Here is a 22,512-nt window from a genome sequence, read left to right on the forward strand (position 1 = left end):
GATTTAATGGTTCCCGGTGATGGACTTGATTACGACTGACTTGGAGTTTTGAATTTTCAACCCGTCGATCTTTTAGGATACGCCTCCAACTGCGTTTCTGCTCCCCCTAATTTTCTCTCATTGGTCAAATTATTTTGGTGTCATCAATTTTGATATTGTCTGTCTCCGCCCATATACGGTGTTCAAGCGTCGTCTCTCCAAAGTACGTGATTTCTATAAATTTCACGTGTTATTTCAAGAATTTTTATGGGGCTTGATTTGGAAAGTTTTGTCGCATTCGTGCTTTTGGACCCACTTACAGACCTGTGTCAAAATTTTATCTAGATTCTACGTGAAGCCATCCTGACTAGTATGTGAGTTTAACAAATTCACAGAGATTATTTTCCATTTGGATTCTATTCAGTTTGTGCAGACTTTACTATTTTTCTCCTGTTACACAAAAAGATGCTAAAAGCTCTTCTGTTTTCTTTGCTTGGGCTCACGAAGTGTCTTCTGTATGTGTGGTCTGCTGCGTGTGGCTTAGGCAATGGGGGTATTAACAGACAAAAGAAAGGTCGTTTAAATGTCTTCGCCGCAACGACAGGTATACAGAATAAAAAGAAAACATTTTACTCTTGGATAGGGAAGGAAAATAAAGAATGTGATTTAACTTTGCTTTTTAACACAAAAAAATTTAAAATGACATTCGCTAACGTTGTTTTAATTATATGCATAATTGAATTATAAGAATTTATTTAAAATTAAATTTAAAATGAACATGAGGCAACTGTCACATCTTTTTTTAAATTTAAATTTGAATTCTCTGGACTATAGTATTTTATCGTGACGGAAATCAGTGTTTCATCGTTAATAAAATATTGGAATCCTATACGTGTGCAATTTGCTATATATACGAGTGTTTCTTGAATCTTACTTAATACAGCAGTGGCTTGAGAATTCCTTTCGTAACTTAGGGGTCCGCGAAATTAAGAAATTAAGAAAATTTTTTATCATTTACAATGTTGATATTTCTGACGTATATTAAGATGAAAAATAGTCAGTTTCTCTCGTTCTTACAAGCTAGAGTTGAAACGACTTCCTTCACAGGGGAAATACTGACAACATGACGTCACAGTCTACAATCTTGATTCGTACTCTCTGAAACCTTAGCGTGTTTAGCAAACAGTTCTTGAATACATAAAGTATTTGGTCTAGGAATTAATTCGTGCGGGTGGACAAGAGATGGCGCAACGAACGGAGCGTCCCACAGTTCCGTGTATCCACACATGTGTTGCAAACCCCTGTCATCGCGTATCGTTCGTAGTATAGGGCAGTGGATTAAAGCGTCAACAACACCAGTTTGTAGTTAAGTGAACATGGCGCAATTTGTGCCTGATAAAGTGTTTTTGCGGGGTGTCCTGCTGCATTACTTTAACATGCAGAAAAGTGCGACTGAAAGTCATCGTATTTTGGTGGAAGTGTATGGTGACCATGCTCTAGCTGAGCGAACGTGTCAGAAGTGGTTTGCACGGTTTAGAAGTGGTGATTTCGGCTTGGCAGACCAAGAGCGAGCTGGACAGCCAAAAAAATTTCAAGACGAAGAATTGACAGCATTGCTCGAGCAGGATTCGTGTCAAACGCAGGAACAACTTGCAGCAGCATTAGGCGTTGATCAAACAACAGTCTCCAAACGCTTGAAAGCCATGGGAATGATTCAAAAGATGTCACATTGGGTTCCACATGAATTGAAAGACAGAGACGTTGAAAGACGAAAAACCATTTGCGAATTGCTGCTTCAACGACAGAGCAGAAAGGGGTTTCTGCATCGAATTATTACGGGTGATGAGAAGTGGATCCATTACGAGAACCCTAAACGTAAAAAGACCTAGGTGAACCAGGTCCATCACAACCAAAACGAGATATTCACTGTGCAAAGGTTATGCTGTGCATATGGTGGGATATGAAAGGTGTGGTGTACTATGAGCTGCTGCAACCGGGTGAAACTATGAATGGAGAACGTTATCGACGACAATTAATGCGTTTGAAGCAAGCTCTGGCCAGAACACGACCAGAATGGGAGAACAGACATGATAAACTTATTGTTCAACATGATAACGCTCGCCCACATGTCGCAAAACCGGTCAAAACCTATTTAGAAAATGTCGGATGGGAAGTTTTACCCCACCCGCCGTATTCACCAGACGTTGCTCCTTCGGACTACTACTTGTTCGATTGCATGAACAACGATTTGATTGGACAGCGGTTTACTTCTTCAGAAGATATCGAAACATGGGTCTCTGACTGGATCGCTTCCAAGGATGAGGACTTCTTTCGCCATGGAATCCGTACATTGCCTGACAGATGGGCGAAAGTGGTGGCTAGCGATGGACAATATTTTTCTTAAGGTATTTATGTATTTTGTGTTTGTACTACAGCTTCAATGTGTGCGTACCAACCGCACGAATTAATTCCTAGACCAAATATGAGTAAAAAATGTGTCTGAAACATTATTGTTTCATTGTGGAATTGTTTCTAAGTTCTTCCACTCTTACTAGAAATAATATTTTCGTTTGCCATTTGCAACACGCTCCATATATCTGTTCAACCAAAATTTGTAAATAGGAACTATTGTTTTTTTATATTTGTATGCATATTTTATTAAAATATTAATCCAAAGTCGTTTACCTAAAGAAAGGGCGTTACAATGTATCGTAATGAAGACAAATTCTACTTAGTTTCTGTTAAGGCATCCGAAGGTTCGATTGTCGTATTGTACAGGAGCTGACACCTTTCTCCAATTCTTTTCCTTCCAAAGTATCTCTTATAAGGCAATTCATCCTTATAGAGGGTCCAGAAATTTCATTTTTCTTAACTTCAGTATACTTATTTGCATTTTAATAGGACGTAATATTGAGGTCTCAAATATACAGTAATAATAATAATAATAATAATAATAATAATAATAATAATAATAATAATAATAATAATAATAATAATATTATTATTATTATTATTATTATTATTATTATTATTATTATTATTATTATTATTATTATTTTACTTACCTCTAATGTTGCCTACCACTGTTTGCAATGCAACGTGTTACTAACAAGTAAATCAAATAACACTCCTCGCCATTCACGCTCCCGAACTCGAAATACATGATTTACAGCTCTCTGTTTTAGGGGACAGCACATTTATTACATTATTCTTTCAAATAACACGTTTCACAAATTACTTCACTTTCAATGTGCAACTTCATATCATCACTAACGATCGTCTTGTTCCCCTGAAAAAAAAAAAAAGTTAACTGTAGCGAAAGGCGTGAACCTTTAAGTGATTAAGCGAGTCAAATATTTCAATAAAAGAGGATAAGTCCCTGTACACAAATATTTCAGTAAAAGAGGAAAACTCACTCAAACATTGTGAATACCCATTTATGGGCGAAACTTGGTTCCCTTGGAGCTTTTTAAGAGTTTGAAGGGCCGCCATTTTGAACATTTTCATCTCATTATTCTGGCTAACGAACTCATTCAACATATTTCAACAAATAATGTTTGTGCCAAGTTTGGTCTGAATCCGCTGAAAATTACGCTGATTATGGCGTTCACAAAAAGGGTTATATATATGCAGATTGATAGATACACACAGAGAGAGAAACTTCTGAACTGTAAGTGGTTTTTGTCTCAGAGAGTGATGATCGGCAAAAGTGCCTCGCACCCTTCTCCCTTCTTACACCCGTGCTGCGTCAGAGCTAAACCGGGTCTCTGTGCAAAGCGTATTGACCAGCCTAATCTAAATACAAGCCTCCCAGTACTCAACGTAGAAATCGTAGTCGAGAGGTTTAAGGCATGTAGTGATTGTATTTTTAATGACCATGAGTATGGGTTCGAACCCCTCCACTTCCATTTTTTTTTATTTTACTTTTTGCAGCTACGTCAGAACGTTCAATTTTTATTCTTTACTAAATGCAAATGGCGTTTACATTCAAAATACGAGGAATTTTCGTGGCATTTGTTCGGATATTCTTCTCTTTCGAAATGAAGACAAGAATAAAAGCAATACGCAAAGACAAAAAGTATTATCAGTACTAAACATTACCAATAATAATTGCTACGAAAGAGTAAATACGACCTCTTTTAACATCTCTCATGAGCTGAGCAAAAAATCTCCTTGCAGGGGATTCGAATTGACGTCCTTTTGCATATGTAAGCCAGCTCCTTAACCACTACACAAAGATCATTACTTGGTAAACGTTTAGTTGTCGGCATATTTGCTGGTATTTGTATTTTATGTTCCCACTTCGACAATTTTTACTCGTTTTTTTTTTTTTTTTTTTTCTCCGTTTTGCAGCTGTTTCTGGTTTCCTCTTCCGGTGTCGTCCTTTATTTAAACTATGCACTATTCATATTCACAGCTTGTGTCCCTCTGCAATGTCTTATTCATATTAGACTTTTCTTCTTGCCCCTCAGTAAACATTTGATTGATTTTATTCTCATTTCTCCATGGCTGTAGCGCAGGAATGCCAGACTCAAAAAACAGGTGTACGTCTACTTTCCTGACAATACTGTACATACCACTATGAAGCTTGTGTTTCCATTCTTCTCATGCTTCCACCAGACACACTGTGGTACCAAACTCGTCTGCATTGCCTCAGTTGGTATAAATGCATGGTGAGAGCGAGTTCCAGGAATGGCTTTAGTATGCATTCACTTTCCCTCGAGATATCTTCAACAGACATATAATAGTGTATACCTTTCATGTTGCTGTCGGCCTATTCGCACATTCCTTGTGCAGTAACAATTGGTCTTGTATGTGACTGAAGACTGGCTCTGGGTGTCAATCTTTTTGTAGTTGCTCCCACACCGTTACATGGGCTTTTGCCGTGGGATGTTCCAAAATAGTACCATTCTGCTTTGATTCCGAAGACAGTTTCATGCTGACATAGATTGTAAATGTTCTTGTAATTATTACCAATCACAGAATTGAAGAATGAGTGTGGCTTGCCGAAGTTCTTATGGATTCCAGTGCCAAGGTGATTCACACACTTCATGTTTATTGTCTTTGGAAACACACCATTTGTTTAAATTACCAATAGAACTTACGGAATACATATACAAGATGCAAGTCAGATGTAATTCCCAATATTTCGAATACTTTTAACGAGTATACATTTTCAGTAACCAATGGTGGCTTAATTCATACTGTGCAAAAGTTTTTCATAAGCCTTATGCGCCAATATCAGTGAAATCTTACTTATATAAATTTATCTATATTATAAAATTGAAAATGATTATGTTTGTGACTCCTAATCTCGTGAATCTCCCGAACAATCTCGATCAAATTTTCAACATATATGAGTTTTGGATCTGGGAATGTTTTTATGATTTCACTTTGACGGTAGAACTTAGTGAGGGGAGGAGGGGGAGTTATAAAAAATAAATAAATAAATAATAAAAAAAGAAACTAAGTAACTCTCGAGCCACCCGACCGATCTCAATCAAATGTTTAACATAAATGAGGTTCGGGCCTGGATTTTTTTTTTTTTTTTTTATCGTTTTACTTTGAAGGAAAAACGTAGGAGAGGAGGAGGAGGGGAAGATATACAAAAATCAATATAAATAAAAATAAAAGTGACTAGGTTTGTGACTTAATAACTCTTGAACCACCCGACCGATCTCAATCAAACTTTCAACATAGATGAGGCTCGGACTAGCACGAGTTTTGTCGTTTTACATGACGGTACAACATAAAGGAGGGGGAAGCGAGAGATATATAGTAGGGGCGCAGTTGTAAGAAAAGCCGCGTTTGTGTGCAATTTGTTGATACAAACATGCTATTTGCGACATTCGATTATTCTTACGTTCCTGGTGAACAACTACCATGGTGTCACTCTTTTCAGCCCTTAGGACCGTGTGTGTGGTGACTCATCAGTATGGCCGCCACTTCAAACTACTTAACACGTATTTTCTTGAGAACCACTCAATCTATTTTTATTCTGTTTGCGTCAAATGAAAACTTCAATTTCAAGCTAAAAATTATGTTCTGTAGCATTTTTTCATATAAGCAATAATTAGGAATGTACGAATTACTTTATATATTTTCCGAAATCAAAATTTGTGTTTTCTTGTCAGATTACAAAGAAACTGTGAGGTTTACGAAAACATGTTTCAAGACATAAATTTTAGTGTAATTTAAGGCCTTTACTTTGCTGTAAAGAAAATCAAAATCACCTATTAATTCTCGAGGTATGGACATAAGAATAAATAAATAAAATACTTTGTAAATGCTCGTCACTACCCAGTTGCAGATGTCACGAAAAATACTCCATGTGGAAGGTAGTCACATCATTAGGATAACCTAATACCATAACATTGCAACTAATTTGGTTACGTACAGTAGGTACTGCTTCATTAAAGTTGTTGCTGAGGCCGTCCGCTTACCCTGTTTCGACCCTCTACAACGCGGTCCAAATCTCAAGTTCCATTTACTGTCCCATGGCAATTCTATCTCATAAACAGAGCCCCGAAAAGCGACTATCTCAAACTGACCACCCGACCGTAATCGAAACGGGGAATTGAAAAGTTAATTTAAGTGCCGCAGCCGAGTGCGGTAAGGCCGAATCTGTCCAATAGACCGTCAAATGTGATATACGTACTGTGTTCATTCAAGATATCGTGAAAGATACGAATTGTTGATTAAAAAATAAAATAAAATATCTATTGGATAATAGCACATGAATCAATAAAAAGTGAACTGTAAATAAACTTATTTTCGTTTCAACCCTCCATACAATCAATTAAGTCAGAAGAGCAGTTATTGACGCCCCCAGGTACACCTTTTTCATATGCCTTGCACATATAGAAAATATGTAATACATAAATATCTTTTATTCTTCACTCCTGTTAACGCGGTATCTTTCTATTTTTGAAGAAATACTACCACTCAAAGTGAAGTCACTAGATACATTACACTGGCCAATCTAAGGTACCACTCCTTATTTATTGATCGAATTCATCGCCGGTATCATCATCATCTAGTTATCAGAATTCACTATAGTTAAATTCATTATAACACAATAATTCATTTGCACTACACTCACATTTCAATACAGGGGATTTGGTGTGTTGCTAACATTTGCACGGGAGATTGCACTAATTTCTAGAATGCAACGTACTAACTTTAAAATAGAATCTGGTGCACAGGGTAATTCACTTACACAGGCATAGTATCTCCATTTTCTTCACACCAACCATGACCAACTAACAAAGCCATACGAGGCCGCGCTTTATAATTTTGATTCCATACAAGCATTTAGGAGTTTACTCTCTCGAGAGCGGGTGACTTTCGAGTTGGAGGTAGTTTCTCCCAATTTGTGTGCATTTTGTTGCACATATTCGAATCAAGTTCTGCAAGAGAAGTAATGTTTGTTGCTGGTTGATAAATTTGACAGGTGAATGTTTCAAGCTGATCTATTAGTGTAGCAGAAAGTTTTTGCCTTCCGAGATTTTATAATGCAAGAGGGTCTCATCATTAGAGTTCTCAAATGCCTTCCAATGATGTTTTTTGCCGAATAAACATCCAGAGAACGCTGGAAGTGAAGACGCCTTTGTAGCACCTAGGTTGTGGTAAACATCTGACAAAGATATACAATTCTGAGGAGACGGTCTAAAGTAGGAGTTTATGGGAAGTCTTGGATAACGCTTTAATGTTAAAACTAAGATATTGGTATCTTGAGCAAATATATAAAGTGTTGTAGCGCCTGAGTGCTGGTTAGATATTCCAAATTGCAGTGAGTTGAAACTACATTTGTACGCCCTACAGCTACAAGGTTTTTCTGAGATCATTAACATATCAAGTTGTTTTCTGTTTTAACAAAAGAGACACTGACCAAAGCTTAGAACTTTATTTTAAATTATAATTTGAAACTGTTTCGGATATCTAGCATATCCTTCTTCAGACACTGTTTTCTGTGATAAATAGCATGTTAACTCATCTTAAGTGCTTATATGCGAAAGAAGTTTCTTTATAGGAATGCTTGCTATCATCGTACTGTCTACAATTATATATTGAACTGGAGTCAAGCCTTAAAGTCTCTTCTGTCTCACTTGATTCTTAATAGATTTCTGTTCATACCTATCAAATGTCAGATTAATTTCGTCGAAGTTCCAGTATTTTTTAAATTAATTTTGTGAACTCTTCTGCTAAATCCTGACATGTCTTCACGTTTGGCCCTTTAATTTTACTTAGAGCCTGTAGCCCAGCCATTCCATCAACTAAAGCAACTGAGGAGCCCCTTTCACATAGGATAGTTTCCTTTTTTCTTCTTCTTCTTCTTTCTTTGGGCAATCGAGTCTGGAGGCACTTGCATTTTTCCTGGAGAAGTATTAGTTTTTCGTAGACTCTTAAATTTCAGCTAACTTGCTTTTGTTACTGCATGGATGCATCATTCCGTCTAAATTAAAAAAGAGAACGTGGCACAACTGACAATTCAAAACGTCCCAGCATATCACGTAAATCCATCTGCCGCTGTTATGTTAGTTGCAATGTTATGGTATCAGCACCTACGTATATCTTTATTTTGGTTATCCTAATGATGTGACTATCTTCCACACGGAGTATCCTTCGTGACATCTGCAACTGGCTAGTGACGAGCATTTACAAAGTATTTTATTCATTTATTCTTATGTCCATACCTCGAGAATTAATAGGCTGATTTTGATTTTATTTACAGCAAAGTAAAGGCCTTAAATTACAATAAAATTTATGTCCTGAAACATGTTTTTCGTAAACATGACAGTTTCTTTGTAATCTAACAAAAAAAAAAAAAAAAAAAAAAAAAATCGGAAAATATAAAAGTGCCTCATACATTTTTAATTATCGTTTGTATGAAAAAAATGTCTCTAAACATAATATTTAGCTTTAAACTAAAATTTTCATTTGGCGCAAACAGAATAAAAAATAGTTAAGTAGTTCGCAAGACAATGCGTATTAAATAGTTTGAAGTGGCGACCATAATAATGACGTTTTAATGAATTTTCTAAGGGAAGAGAAAAGTGACATCATGGTAATTGTTCATTAGGAAAACGAGAATAATTGGATGTTGTAAACGGCATGTTTTTATCATCAATTTGCGCCTTTACTAATTGATTTATTCTTATGTTCATAGTCGGGAAATAATAGGCCGATTTTGATATTCTTTACAGCAAATTAAAGGTCTTAAATTACTCTAAAATTTATGTTCTATAAGATGTTTTCGTAAACCTGACACAGTTTCTTTGCAATTTGACAAAAATCACAAATTTTGATTTCGGAAAATATATAAAGTAATTCTTACATTCTTAATTATTGCTTATATGAAAAAATGCTACAGAACATAATTTTTAGCTTGAAATTGAAGTTTTCATTTGACGCAAACAGAATAAAAATAGGTTGAGTGGTTCTCAAGAAAATAGGTGTTAAGTAGTTTGAAGTGGCGACCATACTGATGACGTCACCACACGCGTACTAAGGGCTGAAAAGAGTGACACCATGGTAATTGTTCACCAGGAACGTAAGAATAATCGAATGTTGCAAACGGCATGTTTGTATCATCAACTTGCATACAAACTTACAACTACGCCCCTACTAATATGTACAAAAAATAAAAATTAAAGTGACTATCTTTGTGACTTCATCACTCTTGAACCACCAGTCCGACCTCAATCAAATTTTCAACTTAGATGAGGTTCAGACCTGAAATGGTTTTGTCATATCACTATAACGATAAAATTTAGGGGAGGGAAAGAGGGAGAGATATATAAAAATAAATAATACTTAATAACTCTTGAACAGACCAATCTCGATCAAATTTTCAATATAGATGAGGTTTGAGCTTGGGATGACTTTTATTATTTTATTTAGACGGTGCAGCTTAAGGGGAAGGAGAAGGAGAGACATTTATAAATGATCGAAAATGACCGATGTAGCTAAGAATATATATTTTCGGGGTCTCTTGAGATGAACAGTGGCATTTCCGGTGCTGTTTAAATCCAAATTCAGCCCCGCAGCTTATGGTTGGGTGAAATATGTAAAAATGTTCGAAATTACCAATATCAGTGTCGAATCCACAGTTTTCAGTGTCCCTGAGATAAACAGTGACACTTCCAATGCCTTGCCGCGCAACATGGAAGAGAGTAGGGAGGGAAAATACAAACATCATCGAAAACAACGGATAGAAGTGCCAAATCTGTAGTTTACTGGATCGCTATAATAAACAGTGACACTTCCGATGCCGTTTAAATTCGGTTATGCAACATGCAAAGGGACGGGAGAGAAATATAAAAATCGCCGAAAATGACCAATTTCAAAGAGCGCTTTACTAATAGTAAAAAGTGACTGACTAACGGAACATATTACTATTTTTTCTTATTTTAACCCAGCGAAGCGGGTAATTGATGCTAGTATATATATATATTTATATATAAATGATCAAAGATGACCGATATCAGAGAGCGCTTTAGTAATAGTAAAAAGTGACTGACTAACGGAACATATTACTATTTTTTCTTATTTTAACCCAGCGAAGCGGGTAATTGATGCTAGTATATATATATATTTATATATAAATGATCAAAGATGACCGATATCAGAGAGCGCTTTAGTAATAGTAAAAAGTGACTGACTAACGAAACATATTACTATTTTTTCTTATTTTAACCCAGCGAAGCGGGTAATTGATGCTAGTATATATATATATATTTATATAAATGATCAAAGATGACCAATATCAGAGAGCGCCTTAGTAATAGTAACAAGTGACTGACTAACGGAACATATTACTATTTTTTCTTAATTTAACCCATCGAAGCGGGTAATTGATGCTAGTATATATATATATATATTTATATATAAATGATCAAAGATGACCGATATCAGAGAGCGCTTTAGTAATAGTAAAAAGTGACTGACTAACGGAACATATTACTATTTTTTCTTATTTTAACCCAGCGAAGCGGGTAATTGATGCTAGTATATATATATATATATTTATATATAAATGATCAAAGATGACCGATATCAGAGAGCGCTTTAGTAATAGTAAAAAGTAACTGACTAACGAAAGATATTACTATTTTTTCTTATTTTAACCCAGCGAAGCGGGTAATTGATGCTAGTATATATATATATATATATATATTTATATATAAATGATCAAAGATGACCGATATCAGAGAGCGCTTTAGTAATAGTAAAAAGTGACTGACTAACGAAAGATATTACTATTTTTTCTTATTTTAACCCAGCGAAGCGGGTAATTGATGCTAGTATATATATATAAATGATCAAAGATGACCGATATCAGAGAGCGCTTTAGTAATAGTAAAAAGTGACTGACTAACGGAACATATTACTATTTTTTCTTATTTTAACCCAGCGAAGCGGGTAATTGATGCTAGTATATATATATATATTTATATATAAATGATCAAAGATGACCAATATCAGAGAGCGCTTTAGTAATAGTAAAAAGTGACTGACTAACGAAAGATATTACTATTTTTTCTTATTTTAACCCAGCGAAGCGGGTAATTGATGCTAGTATATATATATATATATATTTATATATAAATGATCAAAGATGACCGATATCAGAGAGCGCTTTAGTAATAGTAAAAAGTAACTGACTAACGAAAGATATTACTATTTTTTCTTATTTTAACCCAGCGAAGCGGGTAATTGATGCTAGTATATATATATATATATTTATATATAAATGATCAAAGATGACCAATATCAGAGAGCGCTTTAGTAATAGTAAAAAGTGACTGACTAACGAAAGATATTACTATTTTTTCTTATTTTAACCCAGCGAAGCGGGTAATTGATGCTAGTATATATATATATATTTATATATAAATGATCAAAGATGACCAATATCAGAGAGCGCTTTAGTAATAGTAAAAAGTGACTGACTAACGAAAGATATTACTATTTTTTCTTATTTTAACCCAGCGAAGCGGGTAATTGATGCTAGTATATATATATATTTATATATAAATGATCAAAGATGACCGATATCAGAGAGCGCTTTAGTAATAGTAAAAAGTGACTGACTAACGAAAGATATTACTATTTTTTCTTATTTTAACCCATCGAAGCGGGTAATTGATGCTAGTATATATATATATATTTATATATAAATGATCAAAGATGACCAATATCAGAGAGCGCTTTAGTAATAGTAAAAAGTGACTGATTAACGGAACATATTACTATTTTTTTTCTTAATTTAACCCAGCGAAGCGGATAATTGATGCTAGTATATATATATATTTATATATAAATGATCAAAGATGACCGATATCAGAGAGAGCTTTAGTAATAGTAAAAAGTGACTGACTAACGGAACATATTACTATTTTCTCTTAATTTAACTGAGTGAAGCGGGTAATTGATGCAAGTATATATATAAATTTGGTGTATCAGCATAAAGTAAAGTATTGAAAAAAAAAGTACCTTATACTTTGAGGGCATTATACTCTTATACGTCACCCCACAATAATATATGTATTAGCCATGGATGTATCAAGAATGTGAAGAACTTATTGCTTGTAGTTAATAAATGACGCCATAAAGTACATATTATTAAAATTAAAATCTTACCTTGTGCCTAATGTAATGTGGCTACATTGTGCATCCTTCGATTTAAATAAGGTCCAATACTACGAGCCACTACCTCTATGTAGTATTGAACAGATATTATTCTGCACCTAAAAAAACGATTAAGTAATTGTAAAATACTTCAACCTACATTTTGAAAAAAGAAAAAAAATGTTAGAACTTCCGGATTGTTTTTATAAGAGAGAGACTACAGATGAAGTATAAGATTAAATTTTCATGCTAGACCAATCATTTCTCTGTTAAACAAGTACAGTTTTATTGAAAAAGTGTACAAATGTATGTTGAGTTAAGAAATTTGAGACGGAGGGTCCGGGCTTGGTGGACTACTGCTCTAGAACATACATTTAAAAAAAGAGTATAAGAAGTAGGTTAGTGCACTAATCGTAGGATTTATATTTATATACTGTTGTATATAACAAAATAATACAGGGTGTCTATCAGTCACGAATGTCACGAAATCAGAAAACGGTCATGAAAGTCACGAAATTTAGCGTTTGAGTGACGATTTTTTAAAAAACTGTACAAATGTAAGTACAGATTGGAAAATTTCGTTCTATAAAACGTCAAAATTCAACACCAAAAATGTCTATGATCGTCTTTAGACGCTACCAAATCGTAAGCAAGGTACATTTCTATCGCATGGATGAAAATTCGGCCTAATTCGGACCCAAGTTTGGTCTTGAAAATGTTAGGAAATTTTATGATTTGGTGAAGAAAAGGTCACGAAAAAGTCGCGAAATTTCATTTTGGAATTTTAGTACACACCCTGTAATAGGAATAATGTACAGTGTTGTGTGTCCTGAGGAAGAATGTCCGAATATAACACTCGAAATGTTAAAAGGAAAATTGAAGAAACATTAGGTGAATAATCCATTGTATTATAACATGTTCTGTACGCTCTATATGGAATTAAGGGTTGTTATTCACCGTCCTAAGACCCTGCTTTATATTATTATTCCGTTTCTTTGGTGTACTCAGTATAGGGTTGGCAGATCCTACATTTTTCCCGTAAGTTTAACGTTATATGATTTTATTTTCCGTGTACAACAACTTGTTCCGTTTTGTTTTCTTGTACTTCGTTTAATAAAAGAAGCGATGATTGTAGACATTTTATTTATTTATTTATTTATTTATTTATTTTTAAGTTAGTGCGAAAAGAACTTAACTATGGAAATTGATTTCTCATACAGAGTTGACGCAATCCAGTATTGTAACTTAGTAGTGAGAGAAAAAAGAACAAGTTGCGTTCTCAAACTTGCCATCGTCTGTCAACGCAGTTTCCATCGATCTTGCTATACTGATATCTGAATCAGATGGTTCTGTGAACTAATAAAAGCAGAACTTACTAGTTTGCGTCCTGCATTTCAATATGTCCTCCAAGCATGAGGTGACAGTTGTATGTCAAAGACATACTATAGTTCTTAATGTACGTATTTATATTAAATAATAGTTCTGTAATTCATTTAATATATTAATAAAGATATGTGCGCACCCCAAATAAATGTTGTTTTATGTTATGTATTATATGAATGCGTACATGGAAGTGTGTACTTGCGACGGCGCTTGTGTGTCGGGTTTTCCCCTCTCCCTGGAATCGCTTTCGCCTCATCTCCATGATATAAGTCTTGCGAACGTCCCTGCCTACATATTTTGTTTTGATTTTTGAATGTGTAAAAAATGATGTGGAACCGTTAAGAGAGAGAAAATCTTCATTAAAGTATAATTAAAAGGCAACAAAGATTTTTGTAATATACTTGGTTTGATTTGATTTTTCACTTTTCTTTCAACACTGAACTATATGACACTAGGTGCTATAGCTTAACATGAAATTCGACTCTTATAAACTTCTGCCGAGGGTGTTGCAAAACAACACCGACCACAATTGGGAGGTGATCACTGACACCAAGGTAAGACAAAAAGTATAAACCAATCTGGGTGCACAAATGCTTCCTTTCGGAGTTATAGGCTGCCAAAAACATGAAAAAAAAGAACTATGGTACCTACCGTAGTTGGATCAAGACTTCACTTAGGAACTAATATGTGCCCTATCCAGGTAATCATGTTTCAGAATCCTGCGGTACTTCCGCAACAATTTTTAGAGGTAGTTGGTAAGTATTTCAAACTATATACCCGTAGCCAAACTCTCTCTATAAAAATTGCTGTATGAGAACCTTAGGATTCTGAAAAATGTATTTTTGGATAGCGCACATATTAGTTCCTAAGTGAAGTCTTGACCCGACTACGGTAAGTCCCCTAGTTTTAGAGCTATGGATCTTGATTTATTTATTTATTATTTTTTCATGTTTTCGGCAGCCTATAACTCCGAAAGGAAGCATTTGTCCACCCAGGTTGGTCGATAATTTTTGTCTTGGTGCCAGAATTCATCTCCCAGTCGTCGGTGTTGTTTTGAAACACCCTATATATATATATATATATATATATATATATATATATATATATATATATATATATATATATATATATATATATATATATATATATATCTTGTATTGTTGTAAATGAACCTGCCCTGGTTCTCAATTACAATTGTGCTACGTTCCTATTTGAAATCATGTGTGTGTTTATATTCCTAATATGTAATTTTTAATGTCACATATCTTCCTTTTTTTACCCCCAAAATATCGTAACAACTTCCTTTTTTTCTCTCTCTGGAATATCTGGCAGTCCTAACCCAGACGAGGTGATGTTAAATCTCATTATAAATATGATGTGTGGTGACCTATAACTATTTTGTGATGTTGTGCATTCACTTTTTGTCTAGTGTTGCTGTATTTCACTATTTTTTTTTTCCTAATGCAATTGAAAATACTTCATCTTTCTTTTCAGTGTCTTCGTAAGGTAGCTAAGTTCATTGTGGAACAGAATGAACGGGTATATGTACCAAGAGGACTGCTCATTACAGATCCCTCGGAAAGAGGTCTACGGGTTGTATCCTTTTATTCAATATGTATTAATTAAATTATTAGTAAGTTTTAGTGTTACAGTAGCTGTAATGGGCATAGGAAACTTCTGGAATAATAATGAAACATTTATATCCTATACGTCTATCCTCTCCAATTTCCTTCCCCCGCCCCTCCCCGAAGAGGGAACAGAGGGTTAAGAGAGAAAATCTATAAAAAGAAACTGCTTCTCGCTATTTGTATCGTTTTTATGGGGCCGCAGTGGCTCAGTGATAGAGCGTTCACCTCTGGTCCTTGGGGTCCCGGGTTCGATCCTAGCCCCCGCCAAGTGAACTTTGTGGTGGACAAACATCGTGTGCGTGGGTTTCCTCAGGGTTCTTCCGTTTCCTCCCACTTTCTTCATTCCATCTTTTCATTAATTACTCATCATCAGCGTTTCCTTTAGCCTAACCGGCATAACTGTGGGACGTAAGATTTCTATCGTTTTTACTCTGTAGATTTACATTAAAGCCAGAAGTTACAGTGGATTATTAAAGAGTTAAGGATGAAGATGAAATGTATTCTGGGACACGTGGATTGCAGGAAATACCAGGGCAGTTAAAAAGTTCCCGGAATTTTGCTGCAGGTCTTTATTTCCACAATATAAATACACTTTGGGGGCCGTGGTGGCTCAGTGGTAGAGCGTTCACCCCTTGGTGCATGCGGTCCCTGGTTCGATCTCTGCTCGTGCCAAGTGAACTTTGTGGTAGACAAACACCGCGTGCGTGGCTTTTCTCGGGATTCTCTCGTTTCCTCCCACTTTCTTCATTCCACTATTTCATTCATTTCTCAATATCACCATCTCCTTTAGCCCAACCAGCATAACCTTCGAACGTAAAACTCATTTTAAAAAAAAAAGAAACAACCTTTACTTAATCTCCTTCAAAGTAGACATCTTTGGCACACACACACTTGTTGCTGCTGGAAACATACGGTAGACGCGAGTCCTTTTTTGGTATCGGCCGAAGTTCAGCCGTCACGTTGGTTTTGAGAGTCTTCTACAGTGGTGAACGGATACCTTTCAGGCCGATTTTTTTAAAGCATTATCACCGTAAACTGTTTTAAGGCTATCAGTGTCTTTGAAGCAGATTTCCCCAATTTGCACATCAACTTCAACTTTTTGACTGCCCTCGGAGCTTCTTGCTTATTTGTTCTATAGGGAACAACGTTAAAACCGGTAATAGTTGGTTTCTACCACTTTCGGTTTGAATATCAACATTTCGGTGAACTCAGTTCCCAGCTTTTGACCCTGACCAAAATTGACGGAGACTCATCAAGTAGTTCTTCAGATCTTTTACCTCCCGGAAGGGGACGGGGACACATTTTTGTCTTTCAAATGGACACACGGACAGACGGAAAGAAGTTTTGGTAAACCAGATTCCTTAAAAAGACAATAAAAAGTTTCTTTTAGACAGAAATAGGAAAAATAGTTGCTAAAGAGAACACACAGGGTGGCCTGACAATAAGTATACACCCCTGCATTGATAAAGTATAACGTTCTAGTTAGTGGGTTTATTTGCTTCGGCTCTTCTGAGCTTAAAGTATAAGTAAAAAATACGTCGATTAAAGGACACTGTCAATAAGTTATTTCCTTTTAATATTGTTTCGGTCCTTATTAACATGATAATTATACACTTCCTATAATATTTTGTAAAATAATAATAATAATAATAATAATAATAATAAAAGATGTCATGGGATGGGATTCGATCTGGTGTCAAAACAGTATAAGAACTACTAGTCCACAACGCTACCCACCTAACTACGGAGACTACGTTGCCTTTGCTTTCTTTTTCTTAACAAATAAATTCTAATAGCCATGGCGCATGTCACTTCCAACCTCAAGACAAGATATTACCTGTTTGTTTCTATATTTTCGTACGACATCTTGGTTACAGAAGCTAATTTATATTTGGCAGACAATCTAGACACTAGGTTTAAACCAATAAATGCAATGTTTTACTCCACTTCCGTTCCTTCATTCAGCTCCGCGACTTACGATTTGAAATTCCCTGCGCAATCATGCTGTGCTACTGAAAAAATCCCTCGAAAGCATGATTGCCATTGGAAATATCTCCTTAGATGAATTGCTTTCTATTTTCTCTACTTACTAATAACAGAATTTTATCCATAAATGTAAAAAAAAAAAAAAAAAAGCGAAAATTTGTGAGTGACAGTATACGTGCTTTATATAGCATGGGGTACCAAATTCCCGATTCCACCAACCTTCTACTCTGGACATGTAAAATCTGATAGTATACAGTAGGTTAAGTATAGCCTATTATATGGTTATAATAATACGCAAAGCAGTGAGAATTTTCACCGTCGACTCCAGTGAAATCAGTAATTATGTGACCTAATCTCAACGGTTTGCAAGCTACAGGTCGTTAACCACTTTTTACATTATGTTGAATGAAAGTATTTATTTTGTAGTTATTCTCTGGAGTTGCAGTCTGTGACATTGTGAATGAATAGAAGGCAAGAGAGATCTTTTAAAGAAAAATAATAAGATACCGTTGTTTCTGGCATTCAACAGATTTTGGTTGGCAACACTATTGCCAAAAACAGACAAATTTCTATCGATAAGTTCCCTTCCAAAGTCACCACTGCCACATGCTTCATACCATTCTAAAGGGCATTGCGTCGGTATTCAAATAATCTGTGTCTCATCTCTGTAGAGTAACTACAGAATGAACAAGTGCTTCATATGCTAATGCTATGATAAGTGCCTTAATTTGCATGGAGATTACGTGGAAAAATAGCTTAAGAGTGTATCTTTCAAAAGTATATAATACAATTTGGTTTGTGCATTCTGTTACTTTTTTATTTATTTATTTATTTTTAATTTATAAACGCCTGGGATTTTATAGACAGCACTCGTGCATTACCTTTTGCATTTACAGGAACCAGGATTAGGAATATCAATTGTCTCGTAAATGTCAATTTTCTTTTTCTAAATTGAATTTCTTGTACAAGATTCCCACAGACCTGGAAAGTCAGGGAACTTGATTTTTGTTAAGGAAAATCAAGAAAATTTTTGAAAAATTCTTTTAAGTCAGGGAAATCATTGAAAAGTTCTTTCAAGAAACCATGTAGCCGTTCTCGATAATGAAGATAACTTTGAAGTAATAGCTTTACTTGGGATTTGGAGATCATGTAATACAATAGTATAGAATAATAGATTATAGATGCATCGAAGTGTGTTGTGCCATGATTTGTGGTTAGGTTTTTAACTCTGTGTGTAGGTTTTTAGCTACAGCATCCCTTAATGTAGACAGACTGTGACGTTGAGAGTTCCACTTTCACGTTAGCGATTCTGGAAACTATTGATTGGACTCCTATATCGGTCATTTTATATTATTTTTACACGTCACTCCTTCTCACCCCCTACCTCTTATCTCATCTCTTGTACGGACGGAGAATGAATTTAGATTTAAATTGGATCGGCAGTGTCACTGTTCATCTCAGCTATCCCAAACACTATGGCTTAGACACTGATATCTGTCGTTTTCTATTATTTGTACATGTCACCGTTTTCCACGCTCATGCCAAACGTTGGCAATGTAATGCCATAAGTTCCATGAGAGGCGTAAAGTTGGTAATCATACCAATTATCATTACTATTCGTTCAGTAGTTATTACGTGATGAGGTAATACACAAACTGTTGTATGTGTGATCAATACGTAGGCTGATCAATAAAAGACTGATTATCAGTGTTTATGAGGTAAATACAACAGCAGGGCACAAGAAATGAAACACGTCTGTGTAGTGGAGAAGTGACGAATAGATCGAGCGAATTTGAAGGCCATGACGTCAGAAATGTGGCCTTGGCAGCATATGTGAGAGGGTGCATCTATTGAGCTCTCTGTTTGCTCATAAGGACGTTTATCATGAAGCCCCGGGAGACACCCGAAAATTTTAAATAATAAGGTATGTAATTTGAAGCATAATTGAAAGCCCATATCTACATTTTACTGGTACACTTATTGTTTTTATGTCTGGCGCTGCTTGATCTCTCAATACAGTGAAGTCATAATCTTTCCTCACATGCTGTAATTTTTTCTTTGAAAGTCGACAGCTTGCTAGTGAATAATTCGGGGATTTCAGTAGATAATTTAGATGCTAGTTCTTTATAATTCATCCGTTCCTTGTCCAATTTCTAATACATAACTTTTTTTTTCCTGATTTCTTCAGTTCTTGTCGAAGCCAAATCCACTTTATTCATTTCAGTTTCAGTCGTACTCGTGCTTCTTACAAATTTCTTTAGACAGTTTGGATGGTAGTAAACTTTTGCAGTAATAAGATCTTTCACAGTTACCACCATATGATCACTAACTATCCTGATGTATGTAGATGCCGAAAAAATATGATTACTCATACTTTCACGGCTAACATAACTTCTCTTTTCCTTATTTTGCTGTCGTCACAAAATATGCATAATTTTCAGTTCATTGCCTTGGAGCTGCTGCTTAAGTCAGATGTCCTACCGGCAAAATGTCAGATTTCGAAACAGAACGTTCCTACATTTTTTTTTTTTTTTTTTTTTTTGGTGGGGAGGGGGTTGGTAATCAGCTTAGTATGATTGACGCAAAATCACTTTTGGTTTAGGGTCAGAACTGAACGCTAACTTTAATCTTTCAATTGTCTCTCTGCAACTGATATCACGTAACTTTATTCTTGTGTTGGTTGTATCATTCACTGACTTTAGGTCTTGTGGACTTGCATCAAATACTGTCACCTTTAGATACTTTACAAATGATGCAAAGATGATGGTACACAGATACAGTCCTTTTCAAATTTATAAGTAGCTCTATGGTTCTGTTTCTGTCGTTCTGAAATAAATAAATAAATAAATAATAATAAGAAACAATCAAGTTTAATATATATATTTTTGTTTGTTTGTTTAAAAAAGGAGAAAAACTACTATACAACATTTCTCCAAAAATTTCAGATTAGAAAAAATATAATTTGGATTCAGTGTACTCAAAATCATAGACATATTAGAGCCTTTCTATTTGAGGGGAGCCTATGCCCCTGGTGGCTTCCCTCAAAAGAGGAGGGCTAACATCTTTCAATGGTTGGATGTAGACAGGACTGACACATTTAATTATTTCATTGGCACTGTCTTGTTACCCATTTTAAGTAGCCTACGATCTTCACCCACCAAAACCACGCGACTGAATGACAAATTGGCAACACAGCCGAGTCATTCACTTCTTTCCCCAAAGCAAATGGAAGGTTTCCTCCATAAAAGAGCGGCGGGATGGGGCCAAAGTATATTTAACATATTTTCCGAAGGCACGCACACTTGAAATACAGTAGAAACCTAATTTCGGATGGCCGGCATTTTTTAATTTTATTTTTTAATGTGATTTGAAGTGTATAGCACTAAAATCGAGAATGGCAAACAAAACATTCGGTATTAGCACTTCAAATTCATTAAGAAAAGGTTATTTATACACTTTTCCTTAAAAATGATTCCCGATGGCAGCTCATGTGGTTCGGATTCCACGTTAATGAGTAGGTCCCGTCTCATATAGCCTCGCTGCTGAAAAGGACGTTAAACTCAAAATCAACTTAAGTCAGCTTTTCCTCAAAAATGCTTCGTACACTTTTTACATCCTCATTTCTCAGAATTTGCACCAGTCTGTGTTATGTGAAGGTTGCTTTTGCATGATGTGGGTTTGTGCATCTGCCAGCTACACCGGATTCAGGCCGCGGAGCTCACGTTAACTGTGTTGGAACTTACGTCATAGTTTTTTTTTTATTGGTTTGTATGAGGAATTATTTTCTCTGTTTTCTTTGAATTGAAGTGGAGCTTTTATTAATGTGATGCTTGATTCACTGTTTTTTTTTCTTTCTTTAAGGCTGATTAAATATTCTTTCTTTTTAAAAGTGGATATGCGTTATGCATAAATTCAATATTTAAATTTATCAAATTAGTTTACACGAAATAATCAATGAAAATCAAAACACAAGTCGAATTCATTTTAAAGAAAACATGAAAATACATGGAAAAACCTAAATCATTGGAGCTAAGAAGCAGACGGCGCAGATACTCAATTCAACATCAAGAGTTGCATAGGGACTCAAAACACAAAAACTTAACTCATACTGAAAATAAAACGAATTAGTATGTAGGTATATTAATATAATTATTAGTGAAACACTCATTTTAAAGCATATTAATTGTCAAATGTTTGCCTAAATGATCTGTGTAATTATTAACTCTTTCGCTGTCACCTTTATTTTATTATTACCCCAACCCAATGTGCCACCTACAGTTTTGCAACAAATTAGCCACCTCGAGCGGAAACCAAGCACTCTACAGATAATGACCAGGCCAACACTGTGTGCCACCAGAGTTTAAAAGCTCTATGCATTCGTGCCAATTTACAGAGAATCACTGGTGCACATCCCGGGGGGGTGAGGGGAGAAATGTCCCCTCCAATCTTGGAACTGGGGGGACTGTCCCCCAATAATTCGATTTAAAATGTGTTTTCGGGGAGAAATGTGATGATTTTTGTCCGATTGCCACAAAGGAACCTGTGATGAAATTGACGTCCCTCCAGAATAAGCCTCAAATCTGCCCGTCTCCCAAAGTTGAAGACAACTCTGCTCCCCTGATCCTCCACAACATTGTTTTTCAACTTCATAAATATTTTGAACATCGCTTAAGAAGAAAAACGAAAAGATTATGGGAACGGTGTTACCCCCCTCCCCCAAATGTTGAATACTGATTTGTGCCGCTGCAGAGAATGTCTAGAATGAGAACTACCTCTTGACGCTAAATAGCGTCAATGCCACACAGCAGTAGGTATAAATGACGCCATATGGCGTCAAGTGGCAGCTAATGAGTTAAATATGGTTCCTCTGTAGTATACAGTCATTATGCATATTCCATTTTTA

General features: G+C 35.5%; 1 protein-coding gene across 1 annotated transcript in view; it reads left to right on the forward strand.

Annotated features, from left to right (window-relative positions):
* Positions 1 to 22,512, forward strand: part of LOC145667122 (golgin subfamily A member 7) — a 46,580-nt gene that overhangs the window by 22,284 nt on the left and 1,784 nt on the right. Inside the window, exon 4 of the mRNA XM_081734866.1 lies at positions 15,490 to 15,591. Coding sequence (XP_081590992.1) covers positions 15,490 to 15,591 — 102 coding nt within the window. The remainder of the gene's footprint in view (positions 1 to 15,489; positions 15,592 to 22,512) is intronic.

The sequence above is a fragment of the Thermobia domestica genome, chromosome 12 (assembly GCF_964235325.1).
Source record: "Thermobia domestica chromosome 12, izTheDome1.hap1.1, whole genome shotgun sequence".
In the NCBI taxonomy this organism is placed as follows: Eukaryota; Metazoa; Arthropoda; class Insecta; order Zygentoma; family Lepismatidae; genus Thermobia; species Thermobia domestica.